Below are 24461 nucleotides of genomic sequence, written 5' to 3' on the forward strand. Positions count from 1 at the left end.
TCACTGTGGAATGAATTATTGTCCTACTGTTTGAATAATTTAATTGTAGCATGTTGTTAAAAATAATTTATATTTTGCTGACATCGCCCAGGCACATAAAATTGTGCATTATGTGCAGAAAATAAAAAATATACTATTACTCAATAGTAACTTGAATGTATTCTGTTCCTGCAATATAATGTGTTGTCCTGTTCACTGAGAATGCACTTCTTCACAGCTTACTGATTCATTCATACATTCTTAAAAGACTTCAATAAAAGCTACAAAAAGTCATTTTATTAGATATAAAAACAAGGAATTTTATGTAACAGTAAGCATACAGATAATGCCATGAAGTAAAACTGATACATTGTAACTTACATGACTGTATCACATATCAAATGGTATATGAAAACAGTGCCCCTTCTTTTTTAATGAATGTGCTGTATACAATGATGAGGCATTAAATATGTGCACTCATTTTATGTCCACTGACAAGAAAAATAGATGTACTCCAAGCATAAAATCCTCTGGAAATATTTTTTATACTTGCCAATGCTCACACAAAAGCATGAATACAGTCTGAATACAATAAGCACACACGATACTGAAGATGCACAAAGATAATGCTGAAACTGGGCAGTGGAAAAAACAATAACTGGCACATCAAAAATCCTATTTGGCTTTGCAGTTACATGTTACATACAATATGTTGCCAAGAGCACTGGGTAATTAGTAAATTTACTTACCCACAAAATAAGAAAACAAAACAGAGAGAATATATTAGTGTAAGCTGTTTTCTTTTGCAGCAAGATATAAATGATGCCAAAAAATGGAATGACTTTTGTTAGTGACAAACTAGTGCAATAATGTACAGTTACATTTCTTATGAAAATATCATCTACAGAAACCAACAACAAATGAGACATTTTTTTTATCAGTTTCAAATATGGTTGTGACATTAGTACAGTAATGAACCTGTTACAGAGACAGTTGTAGAACTTAAACCAGGGATCACCAGGAACAAAGATGACATACTTTTTTCAAAAAGTTATTATGTAAACTTACATAACAAGTACTTCAGAAAGACTGTAAAACACTATTACCACCTTCACATTGCTTTCTCAGGACCAGCCAGATAAAAGAGATTATGAAACATCCAGGCAGACAGACACAATTTTTCCTTGGTTCATGTAAGATGGACTAGTCCTTGGATGAATTAATTCCCTCTCCCCGAATATGCTGTACACTAAAGCGCAAATATAGTTTTGAACACTAAATTAATCTACAAAGTAGCTAAATTAATTAACAGCTTTGGTGTGGTCACCTTCAGCAGAAAAGCATGGTTTGTCTTGGAAGAGAAGAAATGACCTTGGCGACTGTGTGTTACTATTACTGGAGCCACATACTGAGGTGAGATGAAATGAATTATTACAGTTATTAACCTAACGTAAGCTTCCAGATCAGTTACGGAATAATTGAATATGTTTGGGGATACTGATATACCACACTCATGTTATTACAAGGATAATCATCATCAAGTAATTTACAGGTACATGACATCAACACTGGTCTTGGAAAACAGAAGGGAAAAGAGGAATTTACAGACCATACTGCAGCAGACTATTGGTCTAACAGATAAAAATAACACATCAGAAATATCTTTCCTGACAGCAAAGACTGGAACTAACTGGCCAAGTTGCGAATTGCTTGGGAGAGATGAGATCATATGCACTTCTTAGTGTAGTTAAGTATCACCTAATTATATTTATGGATTAGGAAGAGTACTTCAATTACTGCATTTAACGTCAGAAGTGCAGGTGGTGTTCATTGCAGCATGTCAACTAGATATATTTTTAATAAGAGAATATATTGCACACATTTCTGAAGAAATCTCACATGTGATACCATCTTAGTAAACAGAAACAGACTGTTCTTAAGTTACATCAGTAGCTGCTAAAGCCAAGGAGAAAATGAGAAGACTGTGCAGAATACTGCTTCAAGTGTGAGTAAGCCCCATATCATGGAAAAAAATACTCAAATATTTGTTAAGTCCAAGTCAGAAAAATACGTTATTGTATGGTGTTGACAAAAATAGTGTTTGTTGAACTATGATGGAGTACCATGAAGTACTCAATAACACTCCTATGCTAAATTAATTTCTCTGCGTGGTTGCAGATACATGTTTTCCTAGCTACTCTGAAGTCTCAGATCTCTTGTTTAGTTAAGGTTCGCTGATAATATCTTCAAGATCTGGACCTTGGGCCAAGACACTATCCTCATTTCTCCACAACCTTATCATCATCTCTCCCATCTGCTTCAGCTGGTTCCCTCAGCCCAGCATGACACTTTCCTTGACATTAACTTTCACCTCAGCGACAGTTCAGTAAAAACCTCTGGCCATATCAAGCCCACCAAACATTGATATCACCCCCATTCTGGTAAATGTCCTCCCTTCCAGTGCCACATCCACAAATGCCCTTAATCCTCCAACAATCCAAGTGAACGAACTCTAAAAGGAGCAACCCCTTCATTATCCAATGTCACCTCGGACTGGAACAGCTTAACCACATCTTATGTCTGGGTTTCGACTACTTACATTCAGCTGCCAACTCGAATGAATGAACACTGTCAAACTGTAGCCAAGAGCAGAGTTGACCACCCTGAACATGCTACTGAGCACAACATGATAAAACTTAAAAGGCTGCATTGCAGCACACACCATCTTTATGAGCCCCCCCCCCCCCCCTCCCCAGAAACACTAGCTTCACAGAACTATTTAGAGGAGGATTGTCTTTGAAATACATCCACCAATCCCGCAATTCTCCTTCTCTCGATCTCCACACCCCCTCATTCTGAACCTATCTCTGTCCTTGTCTCCATGCTCACAACTTACTCTAAACTTACACCCTCCTCTGCAGTCTCCATCTTCCTCTGCTATACATCCATCCCCCTTCCCCCAGCCTCTCCTCCCTGTCATTCTACTTTACTCCTCCCTGTCATTCTACTTTACACAACTCCCTCTTCCTGCGCCAAAGCAAGCTCACCTAGTTACATTCCTATCTATTGTGTTTGCTGCCTCTTGCTCACAGCTGTGAGCCAGTTCTCTTCAACTGTGTCCTTACCCATCTCAACTTTCTTTCTTCTCTCCCCAACTCCACTTGATACATACTTCCAGCTATACTGCCAGCAAAATGCAGTTGACCAGGACAATGCGGCAGCCAGCCGTGTGTGTGTGTGTGTGTGTGTGTGTGTGTGTGGGGGGGGGGGGGGGGGTGGTGTTGAACTACCCGATACTCTAGCTATTGAATATTCATCAAAAAGTTTATCAATGTCTTTCTTATGTGTCCAAAGTTTATCAATGTCTTTCTTATGTGTCCATCATCAAACACACAATGCTTCAGCTATATAGTGTCTTTAAATTTACTACTTTCATTTATATTACGATTCTTCTGATTATACTGCTTAACTAACATGCATCCAACAAAAACTGATGCACCAATAAAGAAAATGGTCAATAAAAACTTATTTATCAGTTGCTACACTGTTACTCTTCAAGGCTTTTTAAATCACCGTTTTGTTTTACATAAAGGAGATTATTTTATAAAATTTTAGATCTCTTTGACAAATGAAAGAAAGCTTTCAACATCAAATGTACAAATATTACTAGAGGAAAATGTCATCATAGATTTGTTTTATAAGTACCATAAAGATTTTACAGTAATCTAATACTGATGGTGATACAATGCCAGTAACAAAATTCAGCTAATATGAACAACATGCTGATAGAGAACAGTTTTAAAAGAAATAAGTTGTAAAAATAAAGTTGTAATATTTAATATACATTGAATACAGAAGGGAACAATGGCATATTTGCCAAAACTGGATTTGAAACATATTAAATATTGTTTTATAATGCTCAGATCTTACAAAATTTTCTCCTGAGAAAATAAGATGTTGCTTTTTTTTTGTTTCACACGAATGATAACCAGAGTTGTCAATTACTACATTGTTACAAATATACTGACCTGGCATTTTTTTAAAACATAGTAGTGTGGAAACATCTGTTATATCTTAATTGTGCATTTATTTTACCAAACAATTACTTTTACTTCTCCAGATTTCACTTTGTACTGTTATACATTGACTAGAAAATTTTTGTAGAGTATTTCAGCAAACGAAATACCTGTATTACAAGGTCGTTTCAAATGCCTCCTTGAGGTCTGAAACCTTCCCGTAATTATACTGAAATAATCACTTAGGTTAATATAAAAGACATCAAAGAAGAAACAGGGTGATCACAAATTAAAGTTTCAGTTATATGAGTAATCTAAAACACCTTAATTTTGGGTAAAACATGAGTATTTCCTTTTGCAGTAGAAAAGCTACTGGTAACAGCCATCGCATACGTAATTCCTCTGCTGGTTGCTGAAATGTCTCTAACAAATTTATTTGCTTCTCCTATGTAATATCCTTTAACTGAACAAGATGTTTGGAGACTATTGCAAAATGAATCTATAAAGTAGGACCAGTGTCATTTATACAACTGCAATGGTATTTTAGTTTACATTTGGCAAATCATAGCATATAGATCTCTACTTATTATAAATTCCTAAATAACTAATAGTAAACACATAGATCAATGGGAAAACAAGGATGTGAATGTTGCTTGTACTTAATACTTTGTGATACACACATGTCCTTTGAAAGATATTTTGCTGTTTAGAAAATTATTTCGCCCCATGCTAAATTTCTCCTTTGACAGTTGACCTTAATCTCTGCTAAGAAAATTCCATAGAAACAGAACTGAGTGTCTGCAATAAGCACCAAAATTTTACACAGAAGATTGGCCCCTAACTAACACACACTGATATTTGAGAAAATTAGTTCTCTGTCAATCCTTATCTCTAGAGAAGTAGCCACATGACAATATATTAGAAAACATACTGCAGTGGACAGCACACAATTCCATCACCACAAAAGTTCACAAATTATATAACAAATAAATGAAACACTGTCCACTATACTAACATCAGTGGCAGTCTAACATTTTGTTCAATAGGAAACCGGGAAAGAAAATCAGTTTCAGCATGACATTACTATAACCTGCTGCCCATTCCACATAAAATTATACAAAGTTAGACAGCATTGCTATTAGAGCAGAAGAGCTCAACTACATTACGCTGAGCAAGACAATTTTTGATTTTGTAAAAAGTTGTATAATACAATCTTTTGAAAAGTCATTGCATTTTTGTTTCATTTAGTCACATGTGAGGTAGGCAAGAGCTTCGATACTTCACAGTCCTGCGTGCAAAGCACTGGTAACTTATACATAAATTGAGAGATAAATGGTAATGAGCATTTAAGTGTTATGAGCAGTTCGTGCTTGAAGACTAACTACCTGGCTATTTTCTCAGCAAGTACTCAATGTGCGTATTAACATTACTCTGACAGAGCTGGACGTTTTTGTGCATTGAAGCAATGACTACAAGGCCACTGACAGGTTCAGACAATTTGTGCTTCTACATATAAATACTTGATTCAATTATAATAAACATAAATCTTGGAAGCAAAAACTCACAACCTAAGATTGTTAGAAAATTATGACTACTGGGTAATTACACAGAACTTTCACACACAAATTGCTCAAGCAAGAAAACTGTAATTTTATTTGACCTACTTAGAACTACAAATCCTGTAGAACTTGCAATCTTGCAATCAATGGCAGTGACTGATTACACAGAATTTGACTTATTTAAAAAGTCATCTGTTTGAGAGTTCAGTACAAAACCTCAGTAATGTAAGGAAACATTTCCATATTTATAAGCTGGAAAAAATGCTATTTTGGGTTCCATTGAATGGTACACTTATAGTGGGAGAAAGTTTAGAAAGAATAGTTGAGATTCAAATATTAAATTTATAACTAGTGGATAGACTCCAAACATGAGGCAACAACAAGCTGAATACTTTTTACAACAAGTAAAAAGAACAACTTATACATATTTCTCTTGGACATAATTTATATGTATCACAGAAAGATGAAATGAACTGCTAAAATTGCTTACAAAATTAAGCTCAAACAGTAAAACACTGGCAAATAAAATTGAAATCAGTCAACATGAAAATAACTATGGGTAGTTATTCATAAGATTTGTACAATCTGTATTAGGAGCAAGCCAAGAAATATGCTTTAGTAAAATGTCTTCAGCAGTCTCAGCAACAAACCAAATTAAAGCTCAACCGTAAAAGCTCCAATACGACTGGCATTCTACTATGCAACTGGCCCATTCTCAACTACAGGTGCAGCATCTGTGTTTGCTTTAACACAAATGTTACCAACACTTTCATGGGTTGGATTGGAATATTGGGATGCCACCAGTAAACCTTCATCGTGCTCTGGTGCAGAACAGCCACTCTCAACTGTAACTTCTGTCTTCTTCTGTGAAATATGTACACTGTCCTCTGTCTCTGAACATACTGCCAATTTTTCTGGTTCCCCATTGGCAAAAACATTATCTCCTGGTGGCAAGCACTCTGGAAGAGTAGGTGCAACTTCATCCTCCGGCAGTGAGGCACAGCTTCCAGCAGCTGTGTCACTACCCTGTTCTGCAACTGTTCTCAGAACGCCATCCACCAAACTATTGGCGAACTGTTGTACCGATTGTTGCTGATCAAGATCACGAGGACTCTGGGATGGTCGTGATATAGGCAGTGATGAAGGGCGGTGTGGTCGACCATATGGGAAACTGGGAACACTGTCTGTCTGTGGTGTATGCACGGCTACAATGTCAGTCTGTGTACCGGCAGTGTCAGCTGAGAGGACCCGCCTCGGCTGCTGAGAAGCACAAAGGAGGGACATGCGTTGCATCATGCTCTGCATCGAGCCCTGCAGCTGCTCCACCTGTAACATGCAAACATATATTACTCATATAATATTTCTTCTTTATAACAAGAATATCCAGAATTCATTTACCAGAGACAAAACAAGATGGTAATGTGAACTTGTTTTTAATAACCAAGAACTGTTCATTAAGATGTCAGTTATGCAATATGATCCATTTTTGTGAGTTTCTTTATGGAAATGAAAATGTTAAGGGAGGAATGTGTTTCTGCTCCAGATTAAATATTCTCTTTTGGCAAATATCTTTCTTTATCTGTTGGAATTGAGTACAGAAGTTTTCAGTGATTCAATATTTCTCTTCCATCACTAAAGCTCATGTTTATGTGTTTTAAAGTGATTTAAAATTTGGCCGGCTGATCACTGGATTAAAAAAGAATAAGTCACTTTGCAACACACTAAAACCCAAAATATATTTGTCAGTCGTCCTACCAGCATATGAAGCTACAATAGAGCCAAATTTGAAGGTGGTTCTGAATAATTTTGTCCCATCACAGTGACTAGTATGACGTACGCCACTACCAGACAAATAGCTTACTTGATTGCGGCTTCTTATCCCTCACTGTCTGCCACAACTCCTCCCGCACGAGACGATACTCTGCAGGGGTGTTCCCACTGTACTTTTATTACCTGGCTACCATATCTGCTTGCACATTCTCCTAGAGCTGTATGTGTGCACTGGGTACCTAGCAGAAGTGTATTCTGTATACTTTTGGTAATTTTTCAGCTGAATACATTTGTTGTGATGTTTTTAATGCAGAAAATTTTTATTTCCGCGATGTCTATTTGCTCCATCGCCCCCATGACTACATACATTGTCTGACAAAAGGGAAACACCCAGAAGGGAAGGAGAAAACAGAAATGTAACTTCACAGACTAAGAGGTTATGTGATGTTTTTCCAGTGATTACACATTGAGTGAAATTTCCACAGAACTCGGCAGTATGAGCCTATTTATCTGTATGACACTACAATCCCTTTAGCCTGAATGTGTGTGCACCGTTTCATTTGGGAAGGGCATAGTCACTGTAATCCTGGGAGGCAAGTTGGCCTACAACTGTTTCAACTGGTCCTTCATATCCTAGATACTGGCACTGGGATACAGTTGACACCTAAGGTGGTCCAACACATGTTCCGCCAGAAACAGATCTTGCTGCCCAAAGGAATACCTCAACATCACACAGACATTTCAAAAAGGAGTGTGCCATGTGTGGACAAGCATTTTCCCATTGAAAAATGGCATTACGATCCCGTCACATGAAAGGGAACATGAGAATGCAGGATTTCTGTGATGTACTGCTGTGCTGTCAGAGTTCTGTCAATTGCTACCAGTCAACTGCTCCTCACAGCATGATGCCAGGAGTAACACCACTGTACCTCTACAAAACATTGGAGGACTGTGAACTCTCCCCACGTTGTCTCCACACTTGCAGATGATCATCTAGGTAGCAGAACTGCAATCCATCACTGAACACAATGCGACACACACAATGAAGGCTTTCATGATCAGGTGTCTTAGCTGCAAGCAAATCTTTGGAGCTGTATAGCTGTGATCCAGTTATCAGCAGTCTATGCTGTCATAAAATCACTTGAAACGCAACTGTCTGTGTTAAGCGTTAACAGCATGCTATGCATGGAGTGGTGATTCACAAGTCTGGCTGCTGTTAGTCCCTGACAAATGGTGCGGAATGACATGGAACGTTGCAGGGAATTCATTACTTGTTCTCAGATGGATGGTGCACAATACGGCGATCTGCCCTTGTGATAGAAGTAGTCAACTGGAAAATTGTATAAGTATGACAGCCCTGATGTTCCTGTGCAGTCCAACATCAAGCCACTGTTACTTCCAAATGCCCCACAATCTGTAAATTACACAACTTAACCGACTGGCCAACTGGTACCCACAATGACGCCTCTTTCAAATTGTCAGGTGCTGATAATGCTGTCTCACAGGAGTATGCAGAAACACTGTGCCCTTCGCAGTGACCATTCAACATTTGAAGCTATTCATGCCCTTATATATCTTACCAGGGCTTGCAACAACACTAAACACAAACAAAACCCTTGCACTCTGCTGATGTACTATTCGTCAAGGGCAACTGCAATTCTTAATATTTTACAAAACCACCAATGATGGTGTTCATATATGAAGTTACAGTGACAATCAACTGTGTTTGTCAGGCACTGTTATATACAGGAAATTCCTTAGGAAGGGGAATACTGGTGGCACACTTAGCAAACATTTTTGAAGAGCCAACACAGTGCCCTTGTTTGGAACTACCATTACATTCTACAAAAAAATTGTGGGGCTTATCTCAAATATTACAAGTATAACATAAAGACTTAGAAGATGAGCAATGCACTGAACTCAATAGTTTGCACCCGGCAAGTTCAGAATTGTCTTTGCCAGTTAGAGGGTCTTTGGTGTTCTCTCTGGTGAAAGAAAGGAAGTGGGCTGCGTGAAAAGGAAGGGGGCAGTCAGAACTGGGCAGTTGTGGTGGATGGTAGATCCAATGGAACATAGGGACATCCCGGAGAGCAATAGGGCAGCATTGCCTGCACACCATTTTTCTGGTCTGATGGTAGTGATTGGTTGGTATTCTTCATGCAGGGCTATGTGGCTATTGATGTACCATGCTGGGCCAGCCTAATCCTGTCCTGGCTGTATTTGTTCACGCAGTACCCGAGTTCCTCCCAGGGAGTTTGAAGCAATTTGGCACAGCCCACCAGTTGTGACCCCTTCTGCACTAGACAAACGGAACGCCTTTACCACAGGATTCTGCAGGGCACTGGGTCAATGTCTTCTTTGGGTTCCGTGTGTGGTGAGTGTCATTTGTATGTTCCCTAGTGACTTGTCTTCATTGCTGCTGTTGGTTGTGTTTGAAGCAGCTTGGTTCTGGCCTTCTGTTTGCTTTCTCAATTTTTTGTTGTGCTACACTCCCCCATTTTCATTTAATGTGATTTTGAAATGGTTTTTGGCATATGTTCAACTCTCTCTCCCATTGGGATATTTACTTGTGTTTAGAGTAAATGTTTTAAACAATTTTGGGTGACCAATTTTAAGTAATGTGCAAACAGTTGTTTTCATGATTTAATTTTAAGACCTTGAGGCCAGTGCCTAATTCTAAGTCACATCTTGTCACAATGTTGGCCTTTATAAAAGACGTTAGCTTTGTTTAGTAGCATTAACTTGTTTTTTGCAGTCACAAAGTTTTTTCTTTCTGCTTAGATTCATAACAACCTTTACAAAGAATACGAGAATTTTTTTTATACAATGCTTAAATGATGCTTACCTCTATTAAATTATACATAAACTGTGCCAAACACAATTTCATGATAACAACAGAAGTTCCTAAGAACATCTGATTTGACTGTGATGCTAATAATTGGTCATTGGTATATCTTGGGTTGTGAATGTTAGTTTGAAGGCTGCTTCTGCATTTATTAAGAGTGTGATGATATTGGTTCTACCTTTAAGATATTACTAATTTGATCATTGGCCAGTAGCAATTTCGGCTTTAATTTTGTATCTTACCTGACCCTGTTAAAGTTAACTAGCGTCACGAGGGGAGTTAACATTCAGTGCACTTTTATTTTAACTTTGTCTTAGTTTTTGGATTTCCTTAGAGCCGGGGCAAAGGCTTTGGTATAATTTAACCAGAAATTTGCTGTATATGTTGCAGTGCACTACCTATCCTGCCTTGGCTTCTTGTCAGTAGGGGGCTGGGTCCCGATGTCTATGCCTAGAGTCTGTTGTGTCGTCTGTGAGTTTGTGCCCTGATCTGATGGGAGGGGCTGTTCTATTACTTCATTGTAATTTTCAGGTTATGCTGTGCCTCGACATGACTTTCAATGTAAATTAAAAATATTTAATTTTTTGATGAATTTTAACTTTTTGCAAAAAAAAAACAAACTTTTTAATCTTTTTTTAGCCTTGTATTGTTGGTTAATAAATAGTTTCAAAGAGTACTTAGTAACAAATGATATCCAATGGTTTTCCCCAGCCCTTCCGCTAGGACATGTTGGTTGGTGTCAACCTATGATACAAGGTTTTGTTGCCTGTGTCAGAAGTTAAGCATAAAGTGCATTTATTTTTAAACCTTGTCAACTGTAAAACACATCTGAGGCTGTCAAGAACACAATGTGATCTTCTGCTTCATCTTGACCATACAAAATGAAATTAAGTTCAAATCTATTGATACTAGTAGTTTCTGCCTATATCAACAATTGGAAGCCTGTGTTTGTGAATTACTGCTACCAGAAGAATCATTTATAATTGTTACATTATACAGATTCCCACTGGGAAAATTTCACATATTCTTAAAAAGCTTTGCGTCTTAATTATGACACCAGTCAGACACAATAAAGGAAATTATGGTATATGGAAATTTAAATATTAACTTCCAGGAAGAGTACGATAAAAGGAACAACTTGGAAACTAAACAAAACAGCCAAATAATAAACTGTAGCCACCTGGTAGCCAATGCATTTAATAATCACTTCCTAGGATTAGTTCAGAAAATTGGTACTGGCGTTTCAAGGCATAAAGAAGCAGAATATATGCAAGAAGCAATGCCTCAGACATAAAGGCAAATTTCAATTACTCCATACTCTGACAAAGAAATTAATATAAGTAACTCCCTCAAAACCATGAAGTCTATGGGACTTAAAATGAGCATTAAAATTCTGTGGCATGTCATTATCAGAGGGGATGCATCCAGGCATATTGAAATTAGCAACTGTCAAGACCCCTTTATAAGGAAGGCTGTAAAACACATTACTAACTACCAACCAGTTTCACTACCTATCACCTCCTCAAAGCTGCTGGACGCTATTATGTATGCAGGGATAACAACACACCACTCTCAAAATGTATCCAGCCTCAATTTGCATTGCAAAGGGGCCCTCTCTCTCTCTCTCTCTCTCTCTCTCTCTCTCTCTCTCTCTCTCTCTCTCCCTCTCTACAGAACATTATTTTTAAATTCACAAATTAGATTCTACAAAATCTGAATGACTAAATACCACCAACTGGCATTTTCTATTACTTGTCAAAAGCATCTGATTGTGCAGTTCACAGTACTCTTGGAGAACCTCAAATGTGGCATCGCATATCTCATTAATTGTTTCTCATCCAATTTAACTGAAAGAATGCGTACAGAAACTTGAGAAGTGCAACCAATGAAACAAAATTTCCAGAATGGGGGGGAAAAAATCTTTATAGGTGTACCACAGGGATCAACTTCTGGTCTGCTCTTGTTCCTGTTATGTGTGAATGATCTTCCATGACATATCTAAGAAGCAGAAATAGTTCTCTTTGTCACAGATACAAGTACTATAATCAAGCCTAACTTCAATACTTGAAAAATCTGTAAATGATTTTGCAAGTGGATTGTAACTGAATTTAGATGAAACAATATACATCCATTTCAATACTGCACAAGGTTCAGTACTTCATTAGAAATAACGCATAAGGGTACATCAATAAACAAGTATAATGTGTGTTGTCCATTCTAGAACCTCTTGTAGACAGTTCTTAAAACAACCGTGATACTGGCAACAGCCCCATAGTACATTTTCTCTCCTTTGAAGGTTGTCAGCAATCAATCACAGAATGACAACAATAGTAACAATGATAAACATGACACCAGAAGGAGAAAGGGTTTACACTGACCTTCACTTTGCTGTGTCACAGAAAGGAGTGAGATATTTAGTCATAAAATCTTTGCCTAGCTACCCAGTGATATAAAGAATTTAATAGATAACAAAATAAACTTCAAAGACTAGCTGAAATGTAAGGACTAGGTTTTGGATTATTAGGCCATTCAGGAAATAATGACTAGCGTCTGAAACGGGCAATGGTTCTTAAGTAACCAAATATTATAAGTAAAGACACAGTCCACCTGCATACAATACTGTGCATCAAACTTTTTTCTTAAAGTTGAAATTACACTTTACACAATGGACATTATTAAGCACAATTAATAATTAATCTAAACAATATTACAGGTTAAATGGATATAATGCTGAAGTTTGTGAGGGCTTGACAGTGGCTGTAAAACTGTTAAACAGTGCACTCTTCATTTATGTTTTTGCAACAAACATGATTTTAAACACTGTAAACTAAACTTTAGGCAATGGACAGTATTATACACAATAATCAAAATACACATCCTTACAGTATTACAGGCTATGGGATTATGACACCACAGTTTGTGAGGAGGTGACATTGGTTGAGAACTTAAGTGAGCACTAATAACTTATGTTGTGCAACAAACACATTTTACACATTGTCTTTTAATTTCCTCTTCACCGGCAGGAAATGGTTGTCACCAAAGGAGATCTGCATTTCTCACTATGAGGTACAACAATACAGTTTAATGGGTCCTGTAATGACCAGGTGATATGTAATAAGCTCTAGACAATGCAGATTCCAACTTCCACATGTAAGAGGTGAAGTACCACCCTGTCCTTTCTGTAACAACACACTGCATAATGTCAGAAGACTCAATCCTGATTGGTGGTAGTCGCAACTGAATTTATACATTCATCTCTCTCTCTCTCTCTCTCTCTCTCTCTCTCTCTCTCTCTCTCTCTCAGTACAGTAACAATCAAGTGAAACCTCCTAGCAGATTAAAACTGTGTGCCAGACAGGAACTCTGCAGAGGTACTGCCCAAAGTAAAGCTGTGAGGACAGGTCATGAGTCTAGCTCAGATAGCTCAGTTGATGAGCACTTGCCCATGAAAGGTAAAGGTCCCAGGCATGATTCCTAGTGTGAAAGGCAGTTTTAATCTGTTATAACATTTCAGTTCAGCACACACACTGTTGCAGAGTGAAAATTCATTCTGGAAATAATCAACGATCTTACGCCTTTTCCTGAAAAAACATTGTAACGGTCTTACATTGTAGAACATGCAGTGCTGATTGGCAGTAGGCTGTTGCCCTGATTCCTTCTTGCCCTCTGTAATAATTCTGTGACATTTTGTCCCGACAAAGTGCTATGAAGTTTTCAACTTTTATAGTCCTGTCTTCCTCAGTTGCGTGTAATATTACGGTATATTGATAATTTTTACTTATGGACCGTCTGACAGCAACTGAATAAAACACAATTTTAGTGCCATACGCGTTTCGCCTTTATTTTCTGCAAGGCATCATCAGTGGCCTGGAATATGTACATATGTTAGCTATTTTATTTACATTTTTGTCATTGTGCCTATAGGTTATAAACAGTTCTGGTGGTTGGTATTTCCTATTAAGTAGTAATGTTTTGAACTGTACTTACAGGTTGCGTGGACAATTTCTTACATATTACGCCCCTGTTGCATTTTAAGTGTTGTTCTTCTTCTTATGAACGCCAATTTGCGGTTTTTTCCACATTCCACAGCACTATGCACTGAACGCTTGTTTTAATGCAGTGTTTTGGTTTCTGTTGCCGACTGTTAAATGTTTTTGCCAAAGATCGAATGTTATTGCCAAACTTATGAGTGTAACTATTGGAGGATCTGTGGTCTGTTCGTGTATGCATTTGTGTGTGTGTGTGTGTGTGTGTGTGTGTGTGTGTGTGTGTGTGTGTTTGTGTTTATTTTTTGGTGTTATATAATATTTTATTTTATTTTATTTTTTGGCACTAAAATTGTGTTTCATTCAGTTGCTGTCAGTCGGTCCATAAGTAAAAATTATCAATATACCGTGCTATGAAGTTGTTTGACAATGGAGGATCAAAAAAGTTTCCATTTGAGGGTATTGCTGCAGAGTATATGCAATGTAGCACAACCCTGATGTGGGTATATACGCAGCAACACGTAGGCGAGGAAGTAGTGTGGCATTCTTGTCTTTCTGACATGCGTGCGGTAAATGTGGAAATGTTAATTATGGCGACGTTATTAACAAATCTGTCCAAACAGGACCAATGCGCTGTTATTCTTTTCCTGCTGCCAAAGGACACACCAGTAAGACATACATTAGAGAATGAAAAATGTGTATGGGGACACTGTGTCTGTTGAAAACTACTGCTGTGGAAAAGTAGGGAAAAACTGCAACAAGGAGTGCTGCTGCTTCATGATAATGCACAACCCCATAGGCAAATGTTGTACCAATTGGTGTACCAATGCTCGACTGTACAGCCTTCGAACATAAACTTTTTGAGCACATATGGCGGGGGGTGTATATATATGCCGCCCCCCCACCCCCATGAACCATGGACCTTGCCGTTGGTGGGGAGGCTTGCGTGCCTCAACGATACAGAGCTTCATAAGGCTGCATATGGCAGTTCAATTTTACATTGGCTGTTCTATGAACGAGTAAAAGAATGTGTGCACCGAGCACATTGTCTAACAGTCTAGTCTAAGGACAAGGACACAACATGGTGACAGCTACATTATTAGCTCAAAAACACTGTACTGCTTCAAAAAGTGTCATGTGACAGTTGTTTGGGCTTGTTATTAAACGGACATTGCTTGTTTTACTTTGGTTCTAACAACTTATTATTGGAAACTAATGAAAATTTGCCCAACAAAAACATTTTATTTACAAACTGCAAATTTTTGGTGCCACTAATATAATTTTTGCCAGATTTCTTTTCCCAGTTACTAGTACTTTTTTAAAAAAAAGCATTTATAACTCAGACCAATAAATGACTGAAAAAGTGCTTAATAAGACTAAAAAACCAGTAGGTTTTCCCCATCCCTATTCCTTGGTTCTCCTTGGATCAGTGACAGGTAGCATCCACCAATACCGAACTAAAGAATTACTGTTAACTATGCCTTCTCTGGGATTCTCCTTACTCAGAAGATCACTGTCATCACACACACATGAAACCCATCAGGTGCACCGAGAATGGGGTACTACTGTAGAGTAGTAATATTGTAAGTTCTGTGGTTTTGTAGATATTGATACCACGAGCTGACCACAGTGCATTTTCACCTCGTATCAAGACATTTCATTTTGCAAGACTGACAGTGATTTGTTTTACGAACTACTGACAGTTGTGAGTTTGGTCTGCAAGAGTGCAAGCTTGATTTGCGTGATATTAACACTATGGAATCTACACACAAGCCTGAGGCAATGAAGAGAAATACAAAAAAAGAGAGAATGATGAGAAAAGGAAAAAGTGTCAGACAAGCTTATCCAGGCTAGGATTTGTTTCCCACAATATACAATGGTAAAAGAAAGGACAAAAACCAGTCATTTGATGTCAAAGCCACACAAATGGAAAAAAGATGTGATTGTGAAATAATTATTGTTTATTGCTATGTCATTTCATATAATTTTATTGTCTCTAGTGCACTATTATAAATACTAAATTGTAATAATTTATAGTCTGATAGATAAACATTTTGATATCTTTGTACTGTCCAGTGATAATGCACTAAACAGAAGTAATTCTGGTGATTTTCATGCTTCCTTCGAATTTCATAAGAACTGTGCATAAGCCGATCCAGTGAAAACAGGATAAATCACTTCTTACTCTCTGGCAGCTACAGTTGGGCCCCTGCCTCTGATCTGGTCAGCAGTTGTCAATAGATACTGGAAACTGTTATCATTGCAACTACCAACGCACAGTATGCAAACTAACAGTGAGTTGCGGTATATTATTACCCGTGTGTTGAATAGCTATGCTGTGACTGACACTGACTGGCCACGAGTGAAGAGCTACAAAGTGATTTTTAACAACATTTTCACTTCCTCACATTATTTCTGCCACAGCAAATTCTTGGTATAAAATGTGAAGTTTTCAGTATCGCACAGCACTGTCTCCCCGCACCGTTCCTAATTACTCATCCGCCATCATAGTCTAATAGTATGTATGGAACAATGGGGTAAACACCACTGCCATCACAAGGAGTAGTATAATGCGAGCGGAGATCTCCTGCAGTGCTTACAACATTTTCATTTTCAGCTCATGCTATGTTTTAAACACATGCTGTGATGGAAATGATGCAAATGCAACAAGGCTTTTTGAATGTACACAACAGAGACATTCATTTCACATGTTACACTTATTTGTAGCAATGTATATGAAGTGAAATGGAATTAAGGCTGCAGCTCAATGTCAAACACTAAGCAGCTCAGCTCACTGTGTAGTGCCTACCTGAGTGCCATACAGTTTTAGGTCGTATTGATTGGCAGGAGTGGCTTTTCTGTCAACTAGTTTCAAGAAGTCCAAGGGGTTCAAGCCTATAGAAAAGTTGAATATGCAATAAATTTCTGAATAGCCATTGTTAATTAACTCATCTGCTTTGACAGCTGACTGGTTTGCATGCCAGTATTCAGACACAGAGGTACCAGATTTGATTCACAAAAAATTTCCAACTAAAAAAAAAAAAACCATAAACGTTTGATGTGATTCATGTTAGGTGATCTGGGTGGCCAAATCATTTGCTCAAATTGTCCAGAATGTTCTTCAAAATAATCCTGAACCATTGTGGCCTGGTGACACAACATCGCTGTTTCGAACATGAATGGCCGCAATTGGTCTCCAAGTGCCAAACGTCACCATTTCCTGTCAATGATCAGTTCAGTTGGACCAGAGGACCCAGTCCATTTCATGTACACACAGTCCACACCATTAGCCATGAGCACAGGAGAGGCACTGCAGGCAACATCGCGCTATCAGCAAAGGCACTTGTGTCAGTCATTTGCTGCCACAGTCAATCAACGCGAAATTTCGCCAAGTCCTAATGGATATGTTCGTCGTAAATGCCACATTGATATCTTGCAGTTATTTCACGCAGTACTGCTTGTCTGTTAGCAATGACAACTCTATGCAAACAATGCTGCTTTCGCTAGTTAAAAAGTTTGTTGGCCACGGTGTTGTCTGTGGTGAGAGGTAATGCCTGAAATTTGGTATACCTGGCACACTCCTGACACTGTGGATCTTGGAATATTAAATCCCCTAATAATTTCCAAAATGGGATGTCCCACACATCTAGCTCCAATAAACATTTTGAGAGTCTGAATACCTGTTGTGTGGCCATAATCGTGTTGGAAACCTTTTCACATGAATCATCTGAGTTCAAATGACAGCCCTGCCAACACGCTCCTCTTTTTATACCTTGTGTATATTATACTATCACCATCTGTGTATGTGTTTATCACTATCCCATGACTTTTGTCAATGTAGTTTAATTGTTTATTATTTGTCTGTAAGGCATGTAAAAGTTTTAGTGAGCTCAGCCACAGTAGTTCTAGATTGTGATAGCAGATGAATGGTAAGAGGTGTATGTTGATAAAACTCAACGAAATGGCCAAAACTGCTTTCTTCTGCACCACCTGTCTTCCCATGGGAGTTATGTGCTCTGAAACCCCTCCTCGCAAACTTCTAACAACCGAGCTCACTAAAACTTTTTCAGACTATATAGCTCGCCCCATCTTTCTTATCCCCTGCTTGGAATTTGTCAATACAATGAGAAAGCCTTCATGTTGTTTTTAATTGCTGCCAACTTAGGCGTTCTACTACTGTGTGGCACGATACTGCACTAGCCATTATGCTGTGGATAGCTTATTGTTCATCACCAAGTTGTGTGTTAGGCCACTTTAGAAAGGTGTTCACAAAATGTTGTTACTTCTGTGCATCACTTCCACTGCAGCACGTGATTAGTATGAGCAATGTGAGTAGAGAGTGTTGCCAGCACAGCAGGAAATAATCTCAATGCACCATTCTTCAACTAGAGGTTCACCCAGTCATCTTCAGACCAATGAGTAAGAACTTCCTTCTGGTGGTAAATTGCAGTTTGAGTAACACATTGATCACTGTTCACTCCCACAATGTATTCAAAAGTAATTAATATGAAAAGAGTTTTGGTACTGCAGCAGTGAGCCTTAGGATCATAGCAAAAATAAAACCAGGAACTTCTTGCAAACCCCTATTCATCAGACACAATATTCACTCAGTTTATGCCACGTATATACTAGAAACTATAATGCTAGTGAAAGGAGACACTAAAATCACAAAAAGAAATATGGATATTCACAATTATGAAACAAGGTGTAGAAAAGATTTTCATATGGTTAACAGAAGATTAACAGCGAAAAGCCCCTATGTCAAAGGAGCTGTTTTTAGTAACTTGTTATGAAATGAATTTAAGATACTGACAGGGGATACTTTTAAAAAGCCAGTCAAGCAGTGGCTTACCCAAAAATGCCCTTATAACTTGAATTTATCATGAATTAAAATGTAATAAGAAATAATATAAACTACAAAAAATTGTAATTGTAAAAACTTTATACTTAGTTGAAAACGCACATGTATGTAAAATTACGTGTTGTGGGCAATAAATTGAATTGAACTGCAAAACGAGAGTGAAAATTAGAGCACAATCTTACACCTCTTGTCACTTAGTACTATCCTGGTCTTGAATGTATTAATCAGCCACTTTGAAAAGGCTATGACTTCCTAAAATCATGCCCTGAAATGAGGTCCGTTTGTCTGACATTTTGCCTACCACGCCTAGAATAGCAGGGCCAGATGAAGAAAACAGACAAGAAGGTGTTGAGGTTCTGGAGGATTGCGGAATAGGGTATTCTCACCCTACCAAGTTCCTTAGTGGTCATCTTGAAGGACCATATCCTCGCCCATGGTAGCATCACCTACGAACAAATCCCTGGTATGGCAGTGGACACTCACAAGGCACCATCCTATGTCAACCCATTCATGGGCCATCTAGAGGAATCATTCCTATCCATCCAGAATCCCAAAACTCTCACCTGGTTCACATTCAATGATGACATCTTTGTGATCTGGATCAAGGGTGAGGACACCATATTCACATTTCTCAAGAATATGAACACAATCCTCCCCCATTCGTTTCACCTGGTCTTCTTCAACCTAATGAGCCATCTTCCTCAAATACTGACCTCCACCTCAAAATTGGCTACACACCTACCAACCATCAGCAATGCCTCCATTTTGACAGCTGATACCCATCCCATACCATGAAGTCCCTTCCATACAGCCTAGTCATGCATGGTCATCATATCTGAAGTGATGAGCAATCCCTCTCCAAATAAAGCAATGATCTCAAAACGAGGTCTTCACTTACTGTAATTACACTGCTAACCTTGTACAGAAACAAATTTCATATTCCTTCTCTCCTTTTCCTCTTTTTGGCTCCCTCTCTCTCCATCCCATCCAACCTTCTGACTGCATCAAGCTGCCTACCCTTCCTCACTACATCCCTGCATGCCCCCACAAGCAGCACTTTACTGTCACCCATCCCTATCCAGTTACTGCTCCTGATAAAGATGAGTGTGTCACAGGCATATTTTTAGATCTTTCTAAGGCCTTAGATACAGTAGACCACAAGATTCTATTAAATAAATTAGAAGCATTAGAAATAAGAGGGTAGCTAATGACTGGTTTCGATCATACCTAGCAGATAGGGTACAAAGAGTAGAGATGACACATACTCTACATAGATCTAAACATTTAGTAAACCACTTATCAGAATCAAATACATTAATATAGGGGTTCCGCAAGGTAGCATATTACGACAAATACTATTCTTGATATACATCAATGACTTTCCTACTCATGGTGAAAAAATTTTCTTCGCTGATGACAGCAATATTATAGTCATTGGGAAAACAAGAGAACTCCTTGCAGAGAAAGCAAATGAAACTCTCAAGGAAGTTTATAATTGGTCAATAAGCAATAAAGTGACGTTGAACATAAAGAAAATGAATGCCATGAATTTCAGTTTGAAGAGGAAAATGACAATGTTAATTAAATGTAAATGGCACCTTTATAGACTGTATAAAAATGCAAAATTTCTAAGAATGAATATTGATTCTCAGTTGAAGTGGTGTGAACACACAAAGGTACATGCAAACAGAATGTCATCAGCTTGTTATGCCCTTAGAATCCTATCATCATCAGTGTGTAACATGCAGTGTCTTTTAGTTACATACTACTCTACTGGCCATTCAAATTGCTACACCACGAAGATGACGTGCTACAGACGCGAAATTTAACCGACAGGAAGAAGATGCTGTGATATGCAAATGATTAGCTTTTCAGAACATTCACACAAGGTTGGCGCCGGTGGCGACACCTACAACGTGCTGACGTGAGGAAAGTTTCCAAACAATTTCTCATACACAAACAGCAGTTGACCGGCAATGCCTGGTGAAACGTTGTTGTGATGCCTCATGTAAGGAGGAGAAACACGTACAACCATGTTTCTAACTTTGATAAAGGTCGGATTGTAGCCTATCGCGATTGCGGTTTATCGTATGGCGGCATTGTTGTTCGCATTGGTCGAGATCCAATGACTGTTAGCAGAATATGTAATTGGTGGGTTCAGGAAAGTTATACGGAACGCCATGCTGGATCCCAACAGCCTCGTATCACTAGCACTCGAGATGACAGGCATCTTATCCACATGGCTGTAACGGATCGTGCAGCCACGTCTCGATCTCTGAGTCAAGAATGGGTTTGCAAGACAACAACCATCTGCATGAACAGTTCGACAACGTTTGCAGCAACATGGACTATCAGCTCGGAGACCATGGCTGCGGTTACCCTTGACGCTGCATCACAGACAGGAGCGCCTGCGATGGTGAAGTCAATGATGAAACTGGGTGCATGAATGGCAAAAAGTCATTTTTTCGGATGAATACAGGTTCTGTTTACAGCAACATGATGGTCGCATCCGTGTTTGGCGACACTGCGGTGAACGCACATTGGAAGCTTGTATCCGTCATCTCCAAGCTGTCGTATCACCCAGCATGATTGTATGGGGTGCCATTGCTAACACATCTCGGTCACCTCTTGTTCGTATTGATGGCACTTTGAACATTGAACGTTACACATTTCAGATGTGTTACGACCCGTGTCTCTACCCTTCTTTCGATCGCTGCGAAATCCTACATTTCAGCAGGATAAAGCACGACTACATGTTGCAGGTCCTGTGTGGGCCTTTCTGGGTACAGAAAATGTTCGACTGCTGCCCTGGCCAGCACATTCTCCAGATCTCTCACCAATTGAAAACGTCTGGTCAATGGTGGCCGAGCAACTGGCTCGTCACAATACGCCAGTCACTACTCTTGATTAACTGTGGTATCGTGTTGAAGCTGCAAGGGCAGCTGTACCTGTACACGCCATCCAAGTTCTGTTTGACTCAATGCCCAGGCGCATCAAGGCCGTTGTTACGGCCAGAGGTGATTGTTCTGGGTACTGATTTCTCAGGATCTATGCACCCAAATTGCGTGCAAATGTAACCACATTTCTTCTTGGTGCAGCAATTTTAATGGCCAGTAGTGTATTCATATGTACACTCAATTCTTAGCTATGGCATTCTTTTTTGGAGAACAAATGCACAAAATATGAACACAATTTTAAAAGGATAATAACCTAAAATACTAGTCGAGCTCATTGCAAAGATATGTTCAAAACATGGGATTTCAACTGCTCCATGTGAATACATTTACCAGTCAGTTGTACACAGCAAAAATAGCATTAGTAATTACTGCACAAACAGCTCTGTCCAAGACCATGCAACAAGAGCTAGATTCAACTTACATTTACTAAGAAAAAATAAACATAAAACTCTAAACAGCATTTTCTACCATGGAATAAAACTATACAATAAATTACCAAATGAGAATAAAGAAATTGCTAAAATATACTTATTTAAAAAGGCAGCTAAAAAGCACCTGTTATGCAATACATTTTATACATCGAAGGATTACTTCGATAAAACAGAGTAGGTGTTTGAAAAAAAAAAGTTATACAAATAAATAATAATAATGATTATAAAACATCCAACATTCCACATAACACCTTCACATTATGTTTTTTTCCTTTCTAGAACTACTTACCCCCAAGCTATGCATAGCACAATAGTAACACCTCTTTCTCTTTCTGAGCTCAACACTTCACTCATTATATACAGATGCTGACTCTGCTTTTCAGGATAGCAAATGGGAAGTTGTGGTACAGAAAATGACCCAGAGATCACCAGTGTGTGTGTGTGTGTGTGTGTGTGTGTGTGTGTGTGTGTGTGTGTGTATGTGTGTGCGCGCGCGTGTCTAGTGAGTGAAGTGTTATGAAACAATGTGTGTATAGTGTGTGCAGTGACTGATAGTGCGATATGAGTGAACAGTGTGGCATTACATTATTTTAATAAGTTATTTGTAAAAAAAAGTATTGTATACCAGGAGTAAATCGAATGATTATCACTAACTAGAAGTCTGTAAATGTATGCTGTCCTCCATAAGTTTGGAAACACCATACTGTGTATTACAATAGAGCAAGATGAAAGTGATCTATATGAGTTATTGGTCAGAATACGGAATAGCAAGCTCAAATAACAGTTAATAATGAAACGTACAGTATTGTACACTTCATTATTGTACATATACATACATATTGGAACATACTAGTATTGCTCCATTTTATGTAAACTGACGTTATCTGTCCAAGCAGTTCTATTAAATACGCCAGGTGGCAGGAGTTGGCTGCATGGCTATGTAGAGGTATGATGTTTACATTTCTGTTCACTTGTGGTTGCGTTTGCATAAAGATATAAAACGCCGCGAAAGTAATTAAAAAGGCCCCAAAGTGCCAGACTGCTTATGAATCACAGGTAATGACAATCACTTTGCACCAAGAAGGCAATAGTGTCCGACAAATAGCAAAGAAACTGATTATTTTCAGCAGCGGAGTTGTCAAAACCATACACTGGCATCGAGAAACAAGCTCCTATGGAGATCGTCCTTGCTCAGGAGCACCCAGGAAAATATCAGAATGACAGGAAAAGTATTTGGTAGTGACCAGTAAACATAACAGATTAAAAATTGTCCATGAATTGACTGCTGAACTAAACGCAATGAGGGATACACTGGTGAGAGTCAACAGTGAGACGACTCCTGGCAGACAACAACCTCCAAGGTTATGAAGCAACAAAGAAACTACTGTTGCGCCCGGTCGACAAGAAGAAAAGGCTTCAGTGGGCTAAGAGACACCAACATTGGACGGCAGGGGATTGGGAAAGAGTCTTATTCACTGATGAATCCAAGTTCAAAATATTCGGAAGTAAACACCGTCAATTTGTACGTCGTTTGCCCCATCAACGCTTGAATCCTCAGTGCGTAATTCCAACTGTAAAACATGGAGGGGGTTCTGTGATAGTATGGGGATCCTTTGGAGGGAATAAAGTTGGAGATTTGGTGAAAATAGATGGAAAACTGAACCAAAAGGATTATCAGGCCATTCTCCAGCGACATGCTAAGACTTCTGGTTTACATCTGATTTGGAAAGGGTTTGTCTTGCAGCAAGACAACGATCCGAAACATATGTCTCACTTGTGTCAGAAATATGCGAAGTCTCTAGAGGTTCATAAAATATTGGAAAACATGGAATGGCCGCCCCAATCCCGATTGTAACCCAATCGAGCTGCTACACGATGAATTAGACAGGAGGATCTGAAAATGGGAAATCATGAGTGGGTCACACTTGTGAAAGGTCCTGCAGCAAAAATGGAGATTAATTCCAACTGAAACCTTGGCAAAACTGACACAGCGCATGCCGAGAGTGTGCAAGGCAGTGATGAAAGCAAAGGGGGGGCTATTTAGAGGAATCGAAAAC

At 38.7% G+C, this 24461-nt stretch overlaps 1 protein-coding gene across 1 annotated transcript in view; it reads right to left on the bottom strand.

The window, feature by feature from the left end:
• Positions 1 to 275: 275 nt before the first annotated feature.
• Positions 276 to 24461, bottom strand: part of LOC124621822 — a 182004-nt gene continuing 157818 nt past the window's right edge. The window contains exon 15 of the mRNA XM_047147261.1: positions 276 to 6880. Coding sequence (XP_047003217.1) covers positions 6251 to 6880 — 630 coding nt within the window. The 3' untranslated portion in view covers positions 276 to 6250. The remainder of the gene's footprint in view (positions 6881 to 24461) is intronic.

This window comes from Schistocerca americana, chromosome 7 (assembly GCF_021461395.2).
Source record: "Schistocerca americana isolate TAMUIC-IGC-003095 chromosome 7, iqSchAmer2.1, whole genome shotgun sequence".
Lineage (NCBI taxonomy): Eukaryota > Metazoa > Arthropoda > Insecta > Orthoptera > Acrididae > Schistocerca > Schistocerca americana.